The sequence below is a fragment of the Labrus bergylta genome, chromosome 13, assembly GCF_963930695.1.
Source record: "Labrus bergylta chromosome 13, fLabBer1.1, whole genome shotgun sequence".
Classification (NCBI taxonomy): domain Eukaryota; kingdom Metazoa; phylum Chordata; class Actinopteri; order Labriformes; family Labridae; genus Labrus; species Labrus bergylta.
In genome coordinates, this window is record NC_089207.1 from 19561487 (window position 1) to 19580913 (window position 19427).

General features: G+C 41.0%; 1 protein-coding gene across 1 annotated transcript in view; it reads right to left on the reverse strand.

Moving 5' to 3' along the window:
* Positions 1–10586: 10586 nt before the first annotated feature.
* Positions 10587–19427, reverse strand: part of gli2a (GLI family zinc finger 2a) — an 82459-nt gene continuing 73618 nt past the window's right edge. Inside the window, exons 11-14 of the mRNA XM_065962411.1 lie at positions 17563–17727; positions 16818–17099; positions 15462–15828; positions 10587–15334 (exon numbers count right to left, since the gene is read on the reverse strand). Coding sequence (XP_065818483.1) covers positions 13032–15334; positions 15462–15828; positions 16818–17099; positions 17563–17727 — 3117 coding nt within the window. The 3' untranslated portion in view covers positions 10587–13031. The remainder of the gene's footprint in view (positions 15335–15461; positions 15829–16817; positions 17100–17562; positions 17728–19427) is intronic.

Sequence of the window (19427 nt, forward strand, 5' to 3'; positions counted from 1 at the left end):
TGCATTATGGTGAAGTTAAAAGTTCAAACTATGACATTAGCTTTACTTCACAACAACAACAACTTTGTCAGACTTTGTTGACAGTAAAATGATCTAAAAGATGCGTGAGAGTCAGGGAGGCCTTTTCAAAATAATGTATCCCCAATTAATTAAATAAAAAGACTGGTTACATTCTGCACACAGCATGTGTGTACTAACCTACATATTTAACTTTTTTCCAGTTTATTTGACAAATAACTCTAGTGATCAGTAGTAAATTTGCAGCTTGTGGCCCTTCAAAGGTGAAGTTAGCAAGTCCACATTTTTGGTTTGGGCAATTTTTATGGTAAATATTGCCAATAACAACGAAAATCAAAGACATGAACAAATGATCACATAGTACAACATGTTTTATTTTTTAGATAATTAATTATAAGAAAAACTGTATCAATTATTGTTGAACATATTATTTCATCATGATCAATCAGAATTTGTTTGTGATGTTTTTATTCTATCTCTAGACGCAGCAGACAGTGCTATGGTTGTGTCATTGTGGGAGTATTTTCTTGAAATGATTAGAATTTAGGGAAGAGCTTGGATCATGACACTTTGAATTTTCATTTCACATCACCTGTTCCCCCTGTAGAGGGCGTCTGTGAGCTGTGTTACTCTGATTTCAGCTCACACTCTCACTAAGGCTCTGTTGCAGTAAAGAAATCAACTTTCTCTTCACTCTTTCTTTCTTTCTTTCTTTGGCAGCATGGTGAGGTTTTTATTTCTGAAGATCCAAACAGCACTCGTGTTCCTTGCGATGGTCAGTGGGGATGAAAATGATCCTGATCGTCTTGCACCGTTCTGCCATAAAGTGCAGCTGTCCGCCCTACATGAACACATCTGTGAAAAGCTGAGCCGGCTGAAAATCGGAAGAAAAACTCTCGGTCAGCTACGGCATCAGAGACTTCTTCCATCACAAACGTTGTTTCCGCAGTAATAATGGATTCCCTTCATGCTACATTATTGCAGAGATCGCAAGAGATTTTTCCCCCCTACAACACATTGGAACAAATGAATTTCAGAATGTGGTCATGTTTTTCAACTTAGTTGCAGCAAGCAAACATTTAAATATATGGATCCATAGGAGAGTTTTCCCACAACCCCCTGGGCAGCAGTTCTCATCGAGCCTAAAATACTCGACCCTGTTGACCCTCCTCCCAAAAGTCCACTGCCATCTATCCCGACCTACCAAATCTGTCTGCTGCCTTTGAATTATAACCTTTGCTCACTGGGGGGAGCACAATGTGACGATTGTGATTGTATTTTAATTCTGATGGCAAGTGAAAAAAGATAGCTTCCTCTGAGAACGGGCGAGATTTATGAGCCCTGTCCTGGCCGCCGGCCCCACATCCTCTCTGATCTGCTTTTACTCCGACGACCCCTCGACCCGCGGGGGTCATTAGGGAGCCTGAATGGTCCGGTTGGCTGCCAGCCCATCTCACACTGCTTGTTTTCCAATCAAATCACTATATTTAACGGGGACACGAGCCCAGGGCCAAGTCCAAACACACATCTGTTTGAAATTGTTCCTCGCAATTATTTCACACAGAAGTTCTCCGTGCCGCACTCCTCGCCCCACTTTGGTCTTTTGTTTGTTGTTGTTTGTTTCAGCAACAAAACAGAAAAACAACCTCCCCCTCTGGATTGCTAATGGACAGCAATGAGAGGGGGAAGTGGGGGTTTTGGAGGTGGAAAGTGGGCTGGTGGTTGTGTGAGGGTCTGGCTCCAGGAACCGCTGTCACAGAGATATGCAGCCAGAGGAAAGGAAAACTAGCGAGGGCTTTTTAAATTCAACACAAAGCAGTTTTTTCTGTCTGAACATAGGGAGCAGCTTTTACACTCAGAGGCCCTGCACTGCTGCCAGCTCACATGACGTCTCCATCAACGCCGTCAGTCAGAAGCTTTCACATCCTGCTGGCGGGATGGATTTATAAACAGGGTCTAACTAAAGGAGACAAATGAAATTATTTCATGATTATTTGATAAAGAAAATAAGAAGTCTTTTCAGGCAGTTTTCCAACGACAGAATAAGATCACGAGAGTTGATGTTGCTTTTTCAGATGAGTTTAGATTTTTAGGGTTTGCTCCCAATGTAAGTTTCTCGTATTTGCCAAGTCTATCGTTGATTTCAATAACCTGAACTATGAAACTGGTGTCTGTGCTTTCTCCGAGCCAAATCAATAAGCAACACACCGGGGAGAAAGAATAAACATGCCAATTTACATTCAAGATCTGTTGGCGACTCGAGTGAACCTTCTAAAGTTTACAATAAGGAGGATTGGATAAGCTGGTAATGCTAAACTAGCCAACTTAACAGCCTAAAAACCGAAGATAGTGCCAATCACGTTAACATCATGTTAAAAACAATATTTTATTGTGTTTAGACTTTTTTTTTTTGGAAGTTTTTACAGGCTTACAACTGCTAAAGATGATGGATTTTCTTCATTCCTTTTTCAAAGCACATGAGTTATTCATTTCTGCCAGGACCTAAAGACAATTTAAATCACAAATCTTAAAAAGTGGATCTGGAGAAAAAAAACAACCCTGCCTTTAACTATTAAGCATTACTTTTTGAACGTTTATGTATAAACAGTGAATGAGAAAAGCTGAGTAAATGCTAGTCTTGGATACTGCTGTTTTTGTTTATGTATCAGTGAAGTATTTGGGACTATTAAAATTAAAATCTGTCTGAGTTGCCCGAGAGAGTCAGGAGGAGGCCACTTCAAGTCCCAAACGGCCTAACAAGATAGAAATGTCACACTATTGATCACCAATTTCCTGCACATGTGACTTCAATGCATACAAATACAACTTCATGCTGTTGAATTAGTGCTGCGTCCTCACATCGCTGTTCTCAGATGCACTGTAACAGTCTGCACAGGTTGGTGGTCTCAGAATAGTGCTTCCTCTCTGGGGCATGTTAGATTTTTGAACGTTTAGCAGAAGCATCTTTGTCACCTCCCCCCACCCCCCACCCATGTCGCTGCAGATTAGATGTGTGATAAAGTTTTGTCACCTAAAATGGGACATTTTGACACTTTGCGGTGCTAAAAGCAGGGATATCTGGGAGGACCGTACCTGAGTCACACTAAAAGCCAAGTGGTTTTTCACTTTCAGACATTTGAGAGTAAGAACAGAATAAACAGAGGGTATAATTGTTAAAGCATTGGATGCACAAATCATATTTTCTAATTTGATTAAAAGTGTATCATAGTTTGTGATGTGAAGGACCATCAGATGGTTATTTTTTAATCAGGTCAAATTGTAAAGTAAAGGGAAATTTACTATTTAGTTTGATTCACAACTTTATATTACACATTGTTGCTTTTTCAACGTATTTGTATATACTTTTGTTTTCAGGCATCTTTTTACAGCTTAAGTTTTTACCATGGTCAACATGGAGAGTGAGACGTTGTCAGCAGTGCCAGATGCACTAAAACAACAGTTGATATGGCATAGTTGGACTTTTACAATCTTGGTTTAGCTTTTTCAGCATCCAGATGCATGATACACACACTCTGTAATGCTTTTTAATAACCTCTGAGGGTCTTGCAACACTCGTGGGGGGGGGGGGGGGGGGGGTCTCAAGATTCCTTCCAAAATCATAAAAATATAACCATTATTGTGAAAATACAAACAAAAACATAGTTCAAAAGATTGTGTGTTCTGCTTCTAGTGTTTGTGTTTGTACTGTTCTAACGCCACTACTGGATTTGCATAGGCCTCCATGGGGGTCCCCAGTTCTTAGCACTGTTATTTTTGGGTTCTCTTGGAACCCCTGGTCTAGTATACAGTGGCTGGTTCTGAAATGATACACTACTCATTATATAGTGCACTGCAGTACTGCCCTACAGGCAAAATACCTTAACTCCCCAGAGTGTAGAACTGAGAAAAATGACTTTAAAGTGTTTCTGTTGTCCAGCCAAATGAGATGCAGGCAGAATATTCAAAATGTGGCAATTATTTGTCTTTTTAATGAGGTTATTAATGTACATAAAAAATCTTTAGCTCAAACATGACCTTAAACGCTTATTTGGAAGTTAGGGTACTCTGCCATTGCATTGCCTGTACAATAATAAGGGGTCATGCCAAGGCCCAATTTCAGATACAAAGAAAACTAAATTTATTAAACAAAAAGCCAAAGCCAAAGGCAAACAAAACTCACTAATTCAAAATGTTCAACAAAAATCCAAAAGGGGAAAACAAGGAGCCACGAGGAAACACTGGAAAGTCTGCCATAGACGGACAAACTACACTACTTACAACAATGATCTGACAACACGAGGGAAGGAACACAGAGACTAAATAGACACAGGGGTAATCAAACACAGGTGAGACTAATAACACAGGTGAAGACAATGAGGGCAATCAACATGGAGGGAAACACACAGAGGCAGGAATACAATACAAGAAACACTGAGGACAACTACAAACTAAATCATGAAACACTGAAGACACACAGAACTCAAGAATGTAACAAAACACACTAGAACATAAAGAAACACTAGGATACAAAGCTACAAAATAACACATGAAACACTAAAGACTAACCTAGAAAACATACAAGGGAAACAACACCGTCAGGGAAGACTGATAACTAAATACAACAAGAAAATCTAAACTCTAAGTGAATAAGTGAAGATACTGGACTCTGCCTTGGTTTCTCGAGAGCTTTTGGAAGTTAAGGCAAGAACAACCTACTATTTTCTCAGAAAAACCGCACAATTGACTCAAGATATTTGTCCACATGATAAAGCACATCTATAATGTTCCATAAATCACAAAAACTAATTTTTGGAGAAAAAAATATTAAGTTACTGCCTTTTGCCTTTGTAGGGCAGAGTACATAGCGAATACAGCATTGTCATACACTATATTGGGCACTCATAGTATCCCACAATGCATTTGGGTAAAATTAGATCAGCTGAACCACCTGTCAGGCAATAAATTAAGACACTCAAAGACAAAAGTGTTGAGTGCTCTTAAATGTTTCTGTAGAGAAAGTTTCACCAAATTCTAGGTTCTAAAAGAAGGAAGCTGTAATTCCTTAAAGTAGACACAATCCCGCATGGTGGCATGAAGTCCAGGATATATGCAACACTTGTTCCTTCCTTCTAACATCACCGCAGTGGTTTACCACCCTACACAGACCTGCTGTGTGTGCTAAAAGGAAGAACTTTATTTGGCAAGTGAACCATTGTGCATTGTATGGGAGGAAACAATCTGTGTTCTGTCTTGGCTGATTTTTTTTTTTGCAGCATCAGACCCTGTTTCCTGCCTCCAGGGTAAGTAGGGTGAATATATGATACTTGTGAGATGGTCAGACTTCACGTTAAAATGAAGTCACCAACTGCGACTTTAAAAGGTAACTGACCTCAGAGCCCTTTGTGCTGAGGCTGGCTTCTCCTGAAGTGCCTCATGCATGGCCCCAACATGCTCGCTGTTAGTTGATTTATGATTGTGTGGCGATTACATCAGTGCTTTAAAAGGTTAGCAGGCCCATTATATGTGATTTAGGACAACAAGCACACAAAACTATTAGTTCTGTGTCTGTATTTTAAGGCTAAATTTGTCTTTTGAAGTCCAACCATTCCACCCGCTCTTGGCTTTGTTAAGCTATTCAGGCTGTCGCTGTTGTTGGCATTTCCACGCTAAAATGATGGGCTTGTGAAGGTTCAAAATACTAGTCCATCCATGACAGCTTTTATGTAAAGTATCAGTTACCACCCAGGTCTTCCCGCCCACAAAACAAGGTAAAAAGTTCATGTTTAAAGGTGAATTCCTGTGTTTTAAAACCTGGGACAAACTGTTTTGGTATTGCTCCAGTGGCTTGAACCAGCAGCCTCGGAGCAGGAGCCCCTGAAGTGAGAAAAGCCCCTGATGGTGGAAAGAGACTAATATGCTGACTTTCTCCCCTGAAATCAGGCTGTACTTTGACAATTCTTTAAATCTTTTGTTAAATTACAATAAAATGATGTCTTAATAACTCTTTAATTACAGGAGTGATGTAAAATTATTTTGGAACGTGACGCATTAACACAAATTAGATGCCAATTCTTGAAATGTATTAGCTTTAGAGGTAAATGTTGCATTGCTTAAATTTGTGTACTTGACTATGTAAAGTTTTATCTTAGCGTCCTTAGCATCCAGCTGCAGCTCCGGGGCTGGAAGCGTGCTAACATGGCTGCAACATAATCCTTCAGGGTGAATCTCACCAATCAAAGCAAGTCCACAAAAAGTGCCGGGTTTGGCTAATAATAAGATAATTTGTTATGTTTGAGAAAAATAGAAAAACAACACATTAAGGTTGTCAAAAAATGTCAATACTTTGATACTTTTCAATACCACATATTTTAAAATGGTCTAATTCTGTTCAAAAAGTACTAAAGGTTTAAAATAAGTGGCTGCCAACACAAAGAGAGAGCACTGTGGAAATTGCAAAAATGTACCTATGCCAATAAACGTATAGCACATATATGCACAGTAGTTTTTTTGTTTTTTTTTTTACATATATATGTACGCCAACATATTTGTGAAATTTAGACAGTGTGCAGAAGTTTGGCTGGATTATTTGTTTTATAAAAACAAGAAATAAACCAATATTGGGTCCACAGGACATATCATTTGTTTGCCATTGTATCAGAACAGGGTATCAATATCGTTAGATTTTTATTAGTATTAAATCTGAGCCGCTTAGTGTCATGAACACTTTTAGGATGTACTCTGGCTGGACACATTTGCCATGAAAGAGTAATCTACATTTGGATAAACCTTTTATTTTATTTTACAAACAAGTCATTTGGACTCTTAAATATGTAAAAAAAATGGATTTCCCTTTAAGGTGTGAAACCTTCTTGTCCCACAAGTTCTTTGATTGGCTTCAGAAGACACAAAAAAGCTGTGATGGGTTTAACAGTGTCGGGGAGGTGCCTGGGTCAATGTGGCCCAAAGAAAACACGAGTGAGCCAAACCGAAGGAACATTAGAAAAAAATGGAACTGCCCAAACTCCCTGTGGTCTTTAAGCAGTACATTTCTCTTTGCCACAATAACAGATCTATCTTTAACTTTTTAATGCAGTCAGGAATATACTCATCGTTTTTTTTTTTCCGATTGTATGGGTTGCAGCTGAGAGATTAAAACTACAACCACAGTTATGCTTCAATGATCAGAATGACGTGCTGGTGCTGTTACATCATTCCTTTCAAAGGGAAAGTGCAGTGGGTGAGGGAGATGAGTGGGCGTGAACTCTCTGTGCCAGTTACAACAGGAAGAGGGGGAAAAAAAGCATTAAAGAGGAGCAGAAAACGTTGCTGACCAAGAGCAAAGACAGGGTCATTCACTTCCTACACTCACTATAAGCCTTTAATCTGAGGATCCTTGACTTCAATCAAACGATGGCATTCCTCAGCAGCCTACTCATGACGACGCTCTGACCTCAAATCTGGTTGGCAACCTAGGAGAGGTCAGGATCTGGGTAAGGGTGCGACCCTGGACTCTTACTACCCAGAGGAGGGCCACAATGCTGGCCTTCATTCCAGACATCCCCTCTGGGCTCTGCGCGGGTTGATCATAATTTTTGCACTTCCAGAGAGTTTAGCGGGGCACGTTCTGCCCTCGGGCCTGCAGCAGCAGCAGCAGCAGGATGGGCCAAAGCCCTGTAGGAGCAGTAGGTAACCCTGACTCTGACACGGGTCACGTCCCTCTGATCCCAGTACGCACAGAGCTCAATGCAGGAAGCCTTTGATGAGAAACTGAACCAAGGACCGGGGAAAAAAGGCACTAGTTCCCCGCCCAGTGAATCGCTTTATTATGATGACCTGACCTCAAAGGCCAAAGAGCAATATTGGACACACTCCGATACCTCTCCAAAAAACCTGCAAATACAATCGGAATTTATTCATTAATTTTTTTTTTTAAAGAGATGAACCATTAGCAGCTCTCTTTCTCTAACATGAAACTACTGTTTACATACCATTGGGAACAGATTAACTTTTTAGGCTGACTCCACACTATTCCAAAAAAAAAAAAAAACACCACTCTGCACGGACAGTGAATGTGTGCAAAGTGTCCGCTCTCATACAGTGTGTGTTACATACACTCCCCGTTTTTTTCCCAGGTTAAAAGTGTTTCCTGACAATCCTTCTACTTGCAATTAAAAGCCATGAGTGCCTTCCTGTTTCTGAGAGTCTATTTTCAAACACTTCAGATTACATTTGTTCTGTTATGGGTCAGCTGAGGATCTCAATCTTTCATCCATGTGACCCTTTGCCTCTATGCGGCATGTTGTTTTGTCTGGTTGTGTCCACGGTGCAGGGAGCGAATGTCATCAAACAACAGCTGACTTCCTTTTTGAATATCGTCTACTAACAGGCAGTGACTCTTTCAAGCTCAGCAGTGAGATGTTGGCCAAGACAGCTGAGCTGAAAGGGGGGGGGGGGGGATCCCATAGATAAACCCCCCTCAGATCTCCGAGGTCTTCAATAACTAAAGCTGTTTTCACATATGCACTCCTGAAAATGTCTAGGGAATTTCAGGAGGACTGGCCCTGAAATCTTCCTGATCTGGTTGTTCACCAGATGAACCTCACAGCAGAAGACTATCCCTGTCCGACGGGAGGGGGGAGGGCAGGGGTCTCTTGAGGCAAGACATGACGTAAAAAGGACGACGCAGAAGAGTCCGCTCTACGACGCTAATTTGTTAGCTTTAGCAAAGGTCTGCCTTCAAGTTGCAAAAATGAAATCTTGACTGCATCTTAAAACCAGGTGAGTAAAACACTTAGAGTATCTCTCTGCTTTAGGTTTGCACATAAAATGTTTTGTGAAGTATTGTCTGGTAAACAGGCTTATTTCATTGCTTTTTCACTCCCTCATCTGTGTGCTTTGTCTAAGCTTTGATTTCTCCCTCTCTGACCTCTTGTTCTCCTCTCTGGTGAGACTCCTTACCCTGGGGCTATTTTTCTCCCATCCTCTCTCTAAGAGAATAAAGAATTCCAGTGGCAAAAGCAATCAGTGGGCTTTACTTCTAACCAGATCCCAGCTGAATTTGCTGTCAAATTAAAAGTGATTTGTTCTCTATCTTTTAGCACTCTTTTGCATGTTTTGCACCCCTTCCCTTATCTCTCTCCTGTTCCTCACCTCTTACAAGGACCACTCCTTTCACCTCTGTACTAGCTCGCTCTTTTCTCCCCTGATTTTTCTTCTCCCATCTTTTCTCCCCTGTCTCTTCCTTCCTGTTTCATGTTGCCCCAACACCCATTTTTTCAGGGCTTACATGCCACTGTTAATTTTGGACAACATGCCTCTTTGTTTCTTAGAAAATGCTCTGCATGCATTTTGTCTGTATGAAGTGTCCTTTTTCATCCGTTTTTTTTCTTCTTCTCCCCATTTTGCCCAAGTACGCAGTGTGAAGAACCATTGGATTAAAATCACAACTACTGAAGAAACACATTCACTTTGCAGATCAAGCATCCAGAAGATGTATGCATCTTACCAAGTCAAGGTTGACACAATTACACAAAAACAGACTAATTGAAACATCTGATCCTGACAAGCAAGTCCTGCTTTCTGCAGGGTAAAATTACTCCTGAGAGAACAATGTAATTACTGTTTTCAGTTTAAAAATTCCTCTACATCTTTAGAAAATAACAATCCGAGCCTCTCAGCTGCAACACTGAGCCTTCTACACTGCAAAAATGTAATTATCTGATTTCTAGTTCAAGAAAATACAAAGGTCATTACACTTAATATAGGCCACATTCACCTGACAAGTCAAGATAAACATCTTATTTCACAACACAAAATGAGGCCTGCATTGCTGGGAAGGAGCAAAAATGGCTGCCTGTGTAGCAGACAAATTTTACTGGCGAAGTCGTTTTAAATGAGGCATTCATTTTAACTCAAGAAACTTAAAAAAAAGAGTATTTAGTTTGCTGCTTATTTCACTAATTACAAGCAATAAAGGCCCAATTGTTGTATTTTGTTCAGCTTTTTATATCTTGTAATAACATGTTTATTTATGATATGATTATTTGAAGTGTGTTGAGATATTTTGACTTGAAATTAGACAAATTATAATAATGAGTTTTTGCAGGGTAGTGGTAAAACTTTGATCGGACACATGAAGATAACTCTTACACTTTGGAGCCCACAAGTTAAACGAGGCCTGAGGTCTACAAATATCAGAATCAACCCTTGAAGTGCAGATAATGCAATTTAAATGATCATATTTGATTTCAATGTGATGGTGTTTAAATACAGACCATGGAAAATAACATGTTTATTACTTTCATATGGTTTGGGAATTTATTTTACGATTGTGTATTTGGAGTATGAATGCCATTATTTCCTTAAGACCCCTTTGAGTGTATGTAATTATCATGTAGGTTGAGTCATATATATCAGTGTTTGAATTACAGTGAGTATATGTTGAGGTCTATTCAACAGCAGCCTGAGAACATGCCAGATATGATCTCACTAGTTGAACACTGGCTCTTCTTTCACGTAACCTCCAGGGACCTCAAATCGTGTTATATGAAAGACACACAATGCCGAGATTTAAACAGAAACAAAGGAGATAGTTTATTTGAAATGTACAAAAGATATATACACACACACACTCACACAAACCCCCACACACACTGAGCATAGTAAAAGTGAACGGTAGCATACACACAAACATTTGAAAGGCTACTTAGAAATTCAGCAAACATAATAAAACGGAGGAATTGGCAGGACTAGTTTGCCATCCCTGTCAAAAAGAGGAGTTTTCATAATCAAAGTCTGTGTCCCTTCCTGGACTCGCTGCAGTTCATCAGAGCTCAGGGGAAGCACGGGGTGCAGCAAAGGGGGGTTGGTATGAATGTGTTAATTAGGGCTGGATCTCTACTGAGACACACAGAGGTACTTGTATATTCTTTTAGAGAATGCTCCTCATCAGTCACAGGGGTTCATGTGCCCTGATAAACTAACACAGAGGCATATCCTTGTCCATTTCAATCATTTACCCTTGTGAGATCGGACCGTGGAGAGTTGTGCCTCTGAAGCAGAGGGCAAAGAAGGAGAGCTGAATTTGCTTTACCATCCCCGAGAGCTTCAACCATGATCACAAGCACTTATCTGTGGAACATGAAGCAGTACAACCAGGTGTTTCAACTAGGGCTGTCCAATGTTTTACTTTGTAATCTGCATTGAGTCACAGATTTCTTCTTTGACAACCTAATTGCATATTCAATTTCAAGAAATTAAAAAAACAATGAACATTTTAAATGTTTACAATTTGCTCAGAATAACAAACAGTCTTAATTCCAGAATATTTGTGACTAACATCATTTTGTTTTGAACAAGGTATAGGCTGTTTTAATAAGATTGTATTTAAGTCTTTGTAATGCTGCAAGAAAGTTGGATTAAAGCGGCAGTGAGGAGTTTTTTTCAACTGTAATAAAACGGAATTAATCTAATATTGATGCCTCTTGATGACCCCAAAAGCAAATGAGACCATCAGCATAAAGATGAACTGTTTCTAATAGTTAACTTTAATGTTAACCGCTGCAGAGGGGGGATAGGTGTCAAGACGAAGTTAATGTTTAATGAGAAGTTATACATCGGACAGTTAAACAAAACAGTACTTGCACATGCGCACTGCAACTAAAGAGTTGAAAACAGATGAAGTACTGCTTTGTCCACAGGGGGCGCCAACATTGACACTAACTGGAAGTTCCTTACAGGAGCTGTAAATATAAACTGTGTTTTTTTTAATCATTAAAGGCATGTATGGATTTTTACATACACGGTTTGTGTTTCCTGCTTTGACTCCTCATTCCTCTCTCTGTGATGTCCTAAGAAAAAGCTAAAGACCAAGCTCTTTCATGAACACCTACGACCTTAATGATGATGATGACGATGGTTTTGATATTATTGATTATGATGATGATGGTAAGGACGATGGTTTTGTTTGATAGTAATATTTTAAGATAGTTTCTATGCTGATTAGAACTCTCAAGAACAGCTTTCAATGTGCTTTGCCTCTGGTCACTTCCTGTCAACACCTGTTTGTCTGATCGGACTTAAAGCCAATCGTTTGAACTTCCTGACGTTGTCTCCTCCTCTCTAAATCCTTGCTTGTGTTGTTCTTACTCTCTGATGTACGTTACTTTGGATAAAAGGGTCTGATAAATTAATTGTAGGATATTTTGTCTGCAAAGACATACCATACAGTACATCAGTATGTTGGTCCCACTGTGCAAGTTTTAAACTTGATCACAACTGGAATATTCTTATCTATTTTAATAATATAACACTGTGTGTGTCAGGGGAGCATTTACTGAAAAGTCTATGCACCTCTTTAGCCTGTTGTTTTGCACACTTAAAAAAGAGAAAAGCAAATGTATTTAAAAACCTAAAAATGTTTTCAATTTTGGTACATCTCACATTTGACAGCCCAAGTTGAAACATCAAAAGTCTACAGCTTAAATTAAAGCAAGTACCATACAGTGTCACCTTTATACACAAAATGTCTTCATGAGAAAATATTATTTTTTATTTACATATCATGTCCATTCCCTGGTAGCTCTCTTTTCATGTTGTATTCAGATGCCAAAATCTGATATCTTCAGCAAGGTACCTTGAAGACTGCTTTCAGTGCACAGTTTTTGTAAAGGGCGAATTCACCAGAAAATACTGAATGGCAATTGTTTGTAGATACATGTTTATCCCCTGGGATATGTATTTGTAGTTAAAATGTATGGCTTTTTAACAACAAAAACAAAAAAGACATAAAATTGTCCTTAACTGTAGCTATACTGAGAATTACACTTTTTAATGAAACATATACAAATCTTAAGCTCATATAACAAGAGAGGCATTTTTTTACAGACAAATAAGAACATTTTCTTGAAATAGCCAGTTTTGCATTATTCAATCAGTGCTTTCTTATGTAGCCCATATATTCCTGATGCAGAAATGGTTTACAACTGGATGGATGATGAGGTGTTTGATTGCTCTCAGCTAATCATGTTCAGGAACTTGCTTTCTTCGGCCAAGGCAGTGAGCATAGAGTTCATGTCCCCAATGGCCATGTTGCCAATCCCTGCAGGTACAGAAGCGAGAGTGACAGAGTTGCGAGGGGTGGTGAGACGTGAGGAATTCTGGGAGAGGCTCTGCAGAAGGCCAGGACTCAGGGTACCTGACATAAGGCTGGAGTGGTCCCCATCGTCTAGCATGGTGTCAAAGTCAATCTGGGCATGATCTGTGCCACCAGTGGAAGAATCCACTGTACTGCTAGAGACTTGGTTGACTCCTGGTGAGGCCATGTTGGCTGCAGTAGTGGTGTTACTGACAGCGGCCTGGTTGGAACAGTGAGACATGGGGGCATTAAACGTGACAGAAGGTGGCTCAAACATATGAATCTGACCTGTGTAGAAAACAGCAGGGTTCAGGTTTTCAGAGTTGCTGGTGTGGGTTACTGAACCACTCGGCCTTTTTGGGCTTGCCTCTGAGGTGTCAGTACCAAGAGTTGGGCTCAAAGCAGATGACTTGGGTATCTGGCTCAGTTGCATCATGCTAGTACCTGTGTGTTGTCTTCCAGTAGACTTTGGCTCGATGGGGGGCCTGGGTTGTAACATTCCTCTGCCTACATTATGGGCATTATGCTGCTGTTGCTGGGAGAGAACACTGTAATTTTGCTGCTGGTCCACATGGTTCACATGAGTATACCCATCTGACTGTGTCCTTGATTTGAAACTTTGCAGTTCCGGCTCTACCATACCGTTCCGATTAGGTCGCACACTAGTGCTCCCAGACAAAGAATTTGGGATTGCCTCTTGGCCAAACCCTTGCTGAGGACTCATTTGTTCATTAAAGTTCCCATTATTGCATTGCCTCTGTTGCTGGTGCTGCTGGTGGGAGATGTTCATCAGCCTCTGGCTGCTGTGGTTTCCATACCCCTGCATAGACATATTCTGACTCATAGGCACTACCTGCTGGTTGCTGCCCAGACTCTGACCTTGTCCCTGAAAGGAACCAAAGTTGTGCCTTTGCTGAACAACAGCTAGGTTCCCCCTGACAGGATGCTGCTGTTGTTTGGAGAGCTTAGTTGTTTTGTCCACAGTCCCTGAGCTCACCTCATTCCACTGCACTGGCATATTATTCTTGTTAATGTTGTTCGACGGTGCCGGGAAAGGCTGCTGAGAGCCAGCTGGGCCCATATGGCATGATTGCATGTCCTGACCAGACTGAGTCATGGTGGCATCCACCATGGCCATCCTCCTCTGGCCATAAAATGATGCTGGTGGGGGCATGCTTGTCTGGTAGCCCTGAGCCTGATTGCTGGCACGGTAGTCCATTTGCCCCGAGCTGTTCCCAGAGGGCCCAGAATTCTGAGACCTCAGGTACTGCATCACATCATCTGGCAGCACCATGTCATCCTCTCCATTGTGCTCCCCTCCAGTCATCATCCCATCTACTGCCATGTTTTCCATGGCTACGTTCTCAGAAATGCTTGGTGGTCTGGGAGCAAATGGATAGCGCTGCAGGCTGCCATCCGAGCGAGTGTATCCCTGCATAGCCAGAGACAGGTGGCGTTCAGCTGATGGACCAATCAAGGGGTTCATGTTGTTCATACTGTTAAAACGCTGAACCCTTGGAAGGGAGAGAGGGTCCAGTGTGGGACGACGCACCGGGTCACTGGCACGGCGTGGAAGGTTGGTTGGTACTTCATGGGGCATCATGCTCTGTATGCCATACCCAATATCACTAGACCGCCGAGGCACAGTTCCAGAAAAAGGCTGATGAAACGAGTGTGACAAGCCTTCCTGGGACTCACTGTAGAGTGCCATACGGGTTTTCAGACTCATTCGATCCATATTGGGGAGAGGGGTAGGCGGAGCTCCACCAGTGGCAGCAGCATACTTAGCCTTGAGCCGATAATGCTGAGCTGGTGTCAAACTAAGGATACTTGGGAGACCTCCACCACTGACACCACCACCTCCACAATGACTGGCCTCACTGGAGCGGCGAGACAGATCTGTGGAGATTGGGTCATAGGAGTCAGCTGAACTGATATTGTTGTGGCGGTTGCCACCAAACTGGGACGCCTCACTGGAACGACGGCTGGAGTAGCACGGTGAAATACCGGATGAGCGTCGACTCAAGTTGTAGGCTGAGCTAATGGTGCTGGTGGTGCTGTCCCGGCGCTCATTTAGCTGGTTCAGCAGTGTAACTTCACATGAAGACAGGTCGCCAATGCGCTGGCCAGGGTACAAATTGCTTGAATTACTCATCACGTTGGAGCTTTCCAGCAGGGAACCTGGCAGCAAGAAGGAACAAATATCACATTATGACACTAAATAATTTAGATCACATGATGCAATTTTCTACCCCCATCACACAGTAAAAATTACAACAAACAGATGTTTTCAGCCATCCACACTTACCGACTGCAGGTATGGGAGGCAGCTTCATACTGTTGCGTTGGCCCTGTGGTGGCTGTGGTGCAGAGTTGACCCAGGGACAGGACTCCCTGACTGTCTTCAGCCTTTCCTTCTTGATGTTCTCCAGCTTGATGGTGACAGCGCCACCATGACCCATGGCTTTCCTCATCTGTAGCCCCACGCCAGTGTGCTGTCCCCCAACGGGAACAGTGGAGTCAACCATGTGACATTCATCCTGTGCACTGAGGTCCCCGAAGCTGCCCCCGCTGTGCATCGCCATCTCTACCCCGCTGTCGTTGTTGTTGGCACTGCTGAGAGGTGACGGCTCACTGCTACAGGAAGAGTGACCGCCAGGACTCGACTGATATGTCTGGCAGAAGAAAACAGAGAGGAATTTGATGCTGCTGCTGTTGATGCTTTGAACTATATATATATATATATATAATTTGACAACTACAAAAATTGTCGTAAAACAACTGAACAACTAAAACAAATTTAAAGATTAAAATGATGAAAAGAAAACCAGCTTGAGCTTGACCAACTTCATAATATATTCTTTTATATTATTTATAACCAAAGTTAAAAAATTCGGATTGTAATGGTGTTTGTTATTACTAATGGAGGACTAGAGTATCATAATATAATTTATTATAGATGAGTTTGATTTATTTAAGACAAGAAACTAAGAGGATAATAGATGTGAATGACAATCAAGCAGAGTGTTGATGCTAAAACCAACTGGCAAAGATGAATTAAAGTCTTCTACGCACTGGATTTTCTCAATATTTGTTCAGCACAAATAATAAAACAGTCCCAGCCTTTGAATATTAATAGGACAATGGCTTTCATCACTGGTTACAAAAGAAGCTGCTGCCATGGATACTATTGGTAGAAAAATCCAGATGAATGCTGGTGGGTCGCTGATGTGTCTCCATACATGCATATGTGTAAGTCCCATTTCCCAAGGGAAACACATTTTAAATTTGTGAAAAAGGACAATCATGCAAAAAAGGCAATTTTACGTCATGCATAAATGCAATTTTGCGACATCAACAAATGAGCACATCTTCCATGCTGAGCTGTAACAGAGACAGGAAGTGTTAAAAAGCTCACCTCAGTGAAGTCTGTCCATGAGGAAGGTTAACTTTAGAGAAGCAAGTTCAAGCAATAACCAGAGAGGTGAGTTAAGAAGGAAGCAGGCAGTACAAGCAGTGATCAATTGACATTAGAGCATTGTTAGTATTGTGTTAAGTAAGTTAGAAAGTCTTGGAGAGTGGTGCCTCTATTCTCTGCAAGAAGCGTTTGATCAGCAACATAAGCTTCCCTGTCTTTTTTTTAATATATGTTAACTGGACTCACCATTGAGTTCTCAGTTTTGATAGATTTCACTTGTAGGCAGTCCTCCACTCCTATAGAGGTGCTGTTGGCCTCTATCTTGCCGTCCAGGCCTCTTGAACCAAGTTTGGAGTTTGTGTCATTCTCTCCGTTGCCTTTGGGTGGCTGCTGTCTCGGAGGAGCGTCGTTTCGTTGTTTCTTGGTGACGTGGGCCTCAGGTCCGTGGACCGTCTTCACGTGCTTCCTTAGAGAGCTGGGGTCAGTGTAGCGCTTGGTACAGCCCGGGATCTTACACACATACGGCTTCTGCGGAAAGACATTCACAGTTCAACTGAAATTATACAGCAAACATATGTCATCAGCACTTTTGACTAAGGGGGCAGAATTTTTTTTTTAATGAACCTGGAGTTGTAAAATTCCCTTCAGCTCTGATATTGCATTCACACAAAGAAGATATAGGTATAAGGAAACAGTGACCAAAACATTTTACATTTGGGTCAAAGATGATGTAATCACTTTCTCTACTAATAATTAATTTTTTCTACTGGACATTTGTGTGAAATGTGTCATAAGTAGCTGGTTGAGGCCAAATACATTTTTGGGAAGGTTGAGGTCATGTTTGCACAAAATTTCAAGTAGTCTTAGTACAGATAATTCTCTTACAATACTTTCAAATGTCCTGTAAGGACACTTAAACACAGAGCTGACTGATGAGCAAATGCAAGACATCATAGTTATCGAGCTGATAAATGTGTGTGTGTAAACAAACCTCATTCGAGTGTGTGCGGTTCTGGTGCTTGGCCCGATCTGAGGCGTTGGAGAAGGCCTTGTTGCAGCCTTCGTGTTCACACACATACGGCTTCTCCCCTGTGTGGGACCGGAGGTGGGTCTTAAGGTTCTCCAGACGAGAGTAAGCTTTGGCGCAGCCCTCAAACTGCACACAGAGACAAAACAGGCAGAGAGACAGACAGTCAGACAGACAGTCAGAGAGAGAGACAGAAAATCAGACAGACAGTCAGAGAGAGAGATGATCAGACAGAGAGACAGTGAGACCGTCTGACCTGAGTGCTGCGTTGTTTTGTCTGCAGCTGGAAAGAGAAATGACCAGGCAACAAAAAAAAAAGGCTCTGTTTTTTACATTTATGAAATGTAATCCACTGTTGGACTCTTGCCCATCTACTGTGGCGTGCCATACAAAAGCAAAGCGGTGCACACTCTGATAAAAAGGGCTTTTATGCGAAATAGCTAAACTAAGTGTGAGGTGTGGTAAAGCTTTATGTATGGTGTGCTTTGTTGAAACAAAGAGCCTCAGTGTTTCTCTGTGTTTAGCCTTTGTATTTGCTTGTACTGTACAAGCTATAATTTGGTATTCTTTCTGAGCACTCATTGTGAACGCAACTGGCTTTGAGATTAAAAGAGAATCGAATTAGAGCAGCTCAGAAATTAGAAATAAAAGTCAGACGCTTCTCCCTTTAAAGACAAACGAGTGGTAAAGAAGATGCATGTGGGATTTGTGAAGAGAATATAAAGCGACCCCCTGCTTGTCTGCAGATTTTAATTACACGCCCACGCTGTCAATCAGCTTCCTTAACTCTCTTTCATAAGTCATCTGTTTTAATGCATTCACAAGACCCTGTGAGCGAGCTTTGAAGCCGAGCAAACAGATCCTCAATCGGATCTTCACACAGCAAATGAAGCTTTAATGAAGCCCCATGATTTATCAACATGTTAAATATCTCTGGTTGTTACCACAAAGAAAAGCACATCAACATTTTATCTGGTAGAGGGACGGGTTGTTGGGTAGAGGCTAGTTTTCAAGTTTCAAGTTAATTTCTATTGAATATGGAAAAAAAAAAAAAAAAAAAAAAGAGACTAACCTTAATGATGAAATAGTAATTAGAGCACGACTGATTTATCGTCCGGCTGATATTATAGGCTGATATTATCATATCATGTGACTACCTGTATCGGATAATTTTAATCTCTGTTACGTGCCGATATAACTAAGTTTATTCAATTTAAGTTTGTTCATTATTTTTCAACATATTTTGTATTCATAATTTGGAATTGCTAAATTGAAATGAGTGTTTCAGTGCACTGTTGTTGTTCTGGCCAATAAATAAACTTTTGTTCAACTGAAAAAAAAAACATTTTTATTAATCTTAATTCTAAATACTTTTCCACAAGTATTTGATAACTGCACTTGAGGGATCAACACTATAAATGTTTGTGTATATCGATTTCATTCGATTTCTGAAAATCGAAGATAGAGCTGAGAAAGACATCGTCGATATAAACACAAACATCCGATGACGCTGCACTGCTTGGGACCCGGAATCACATTGGTATGTGCCTTTATGTTAACGTTTAGATGTGTTTTTTCTATTGTTTTTATTGATTGATTCTAGAAGCAGCTGAATGTTTGGCAGCACTTTGAGTTTTGAGATTTTCCCAAGGGGACAATAAATTGTTTTGTATATCGGTATCTGAATTTTATTTCTCCCTAATATCGGCATCGGCCCCAAAAATCCTTATTGGTCGGGCCCTAAGTGTAATGTCTTCAGGGCATGTAAACATGGCTTTGAGATGGTGGACTGATTCCAAACTTTGGATGGGGACTTAAAGACGTCCAGG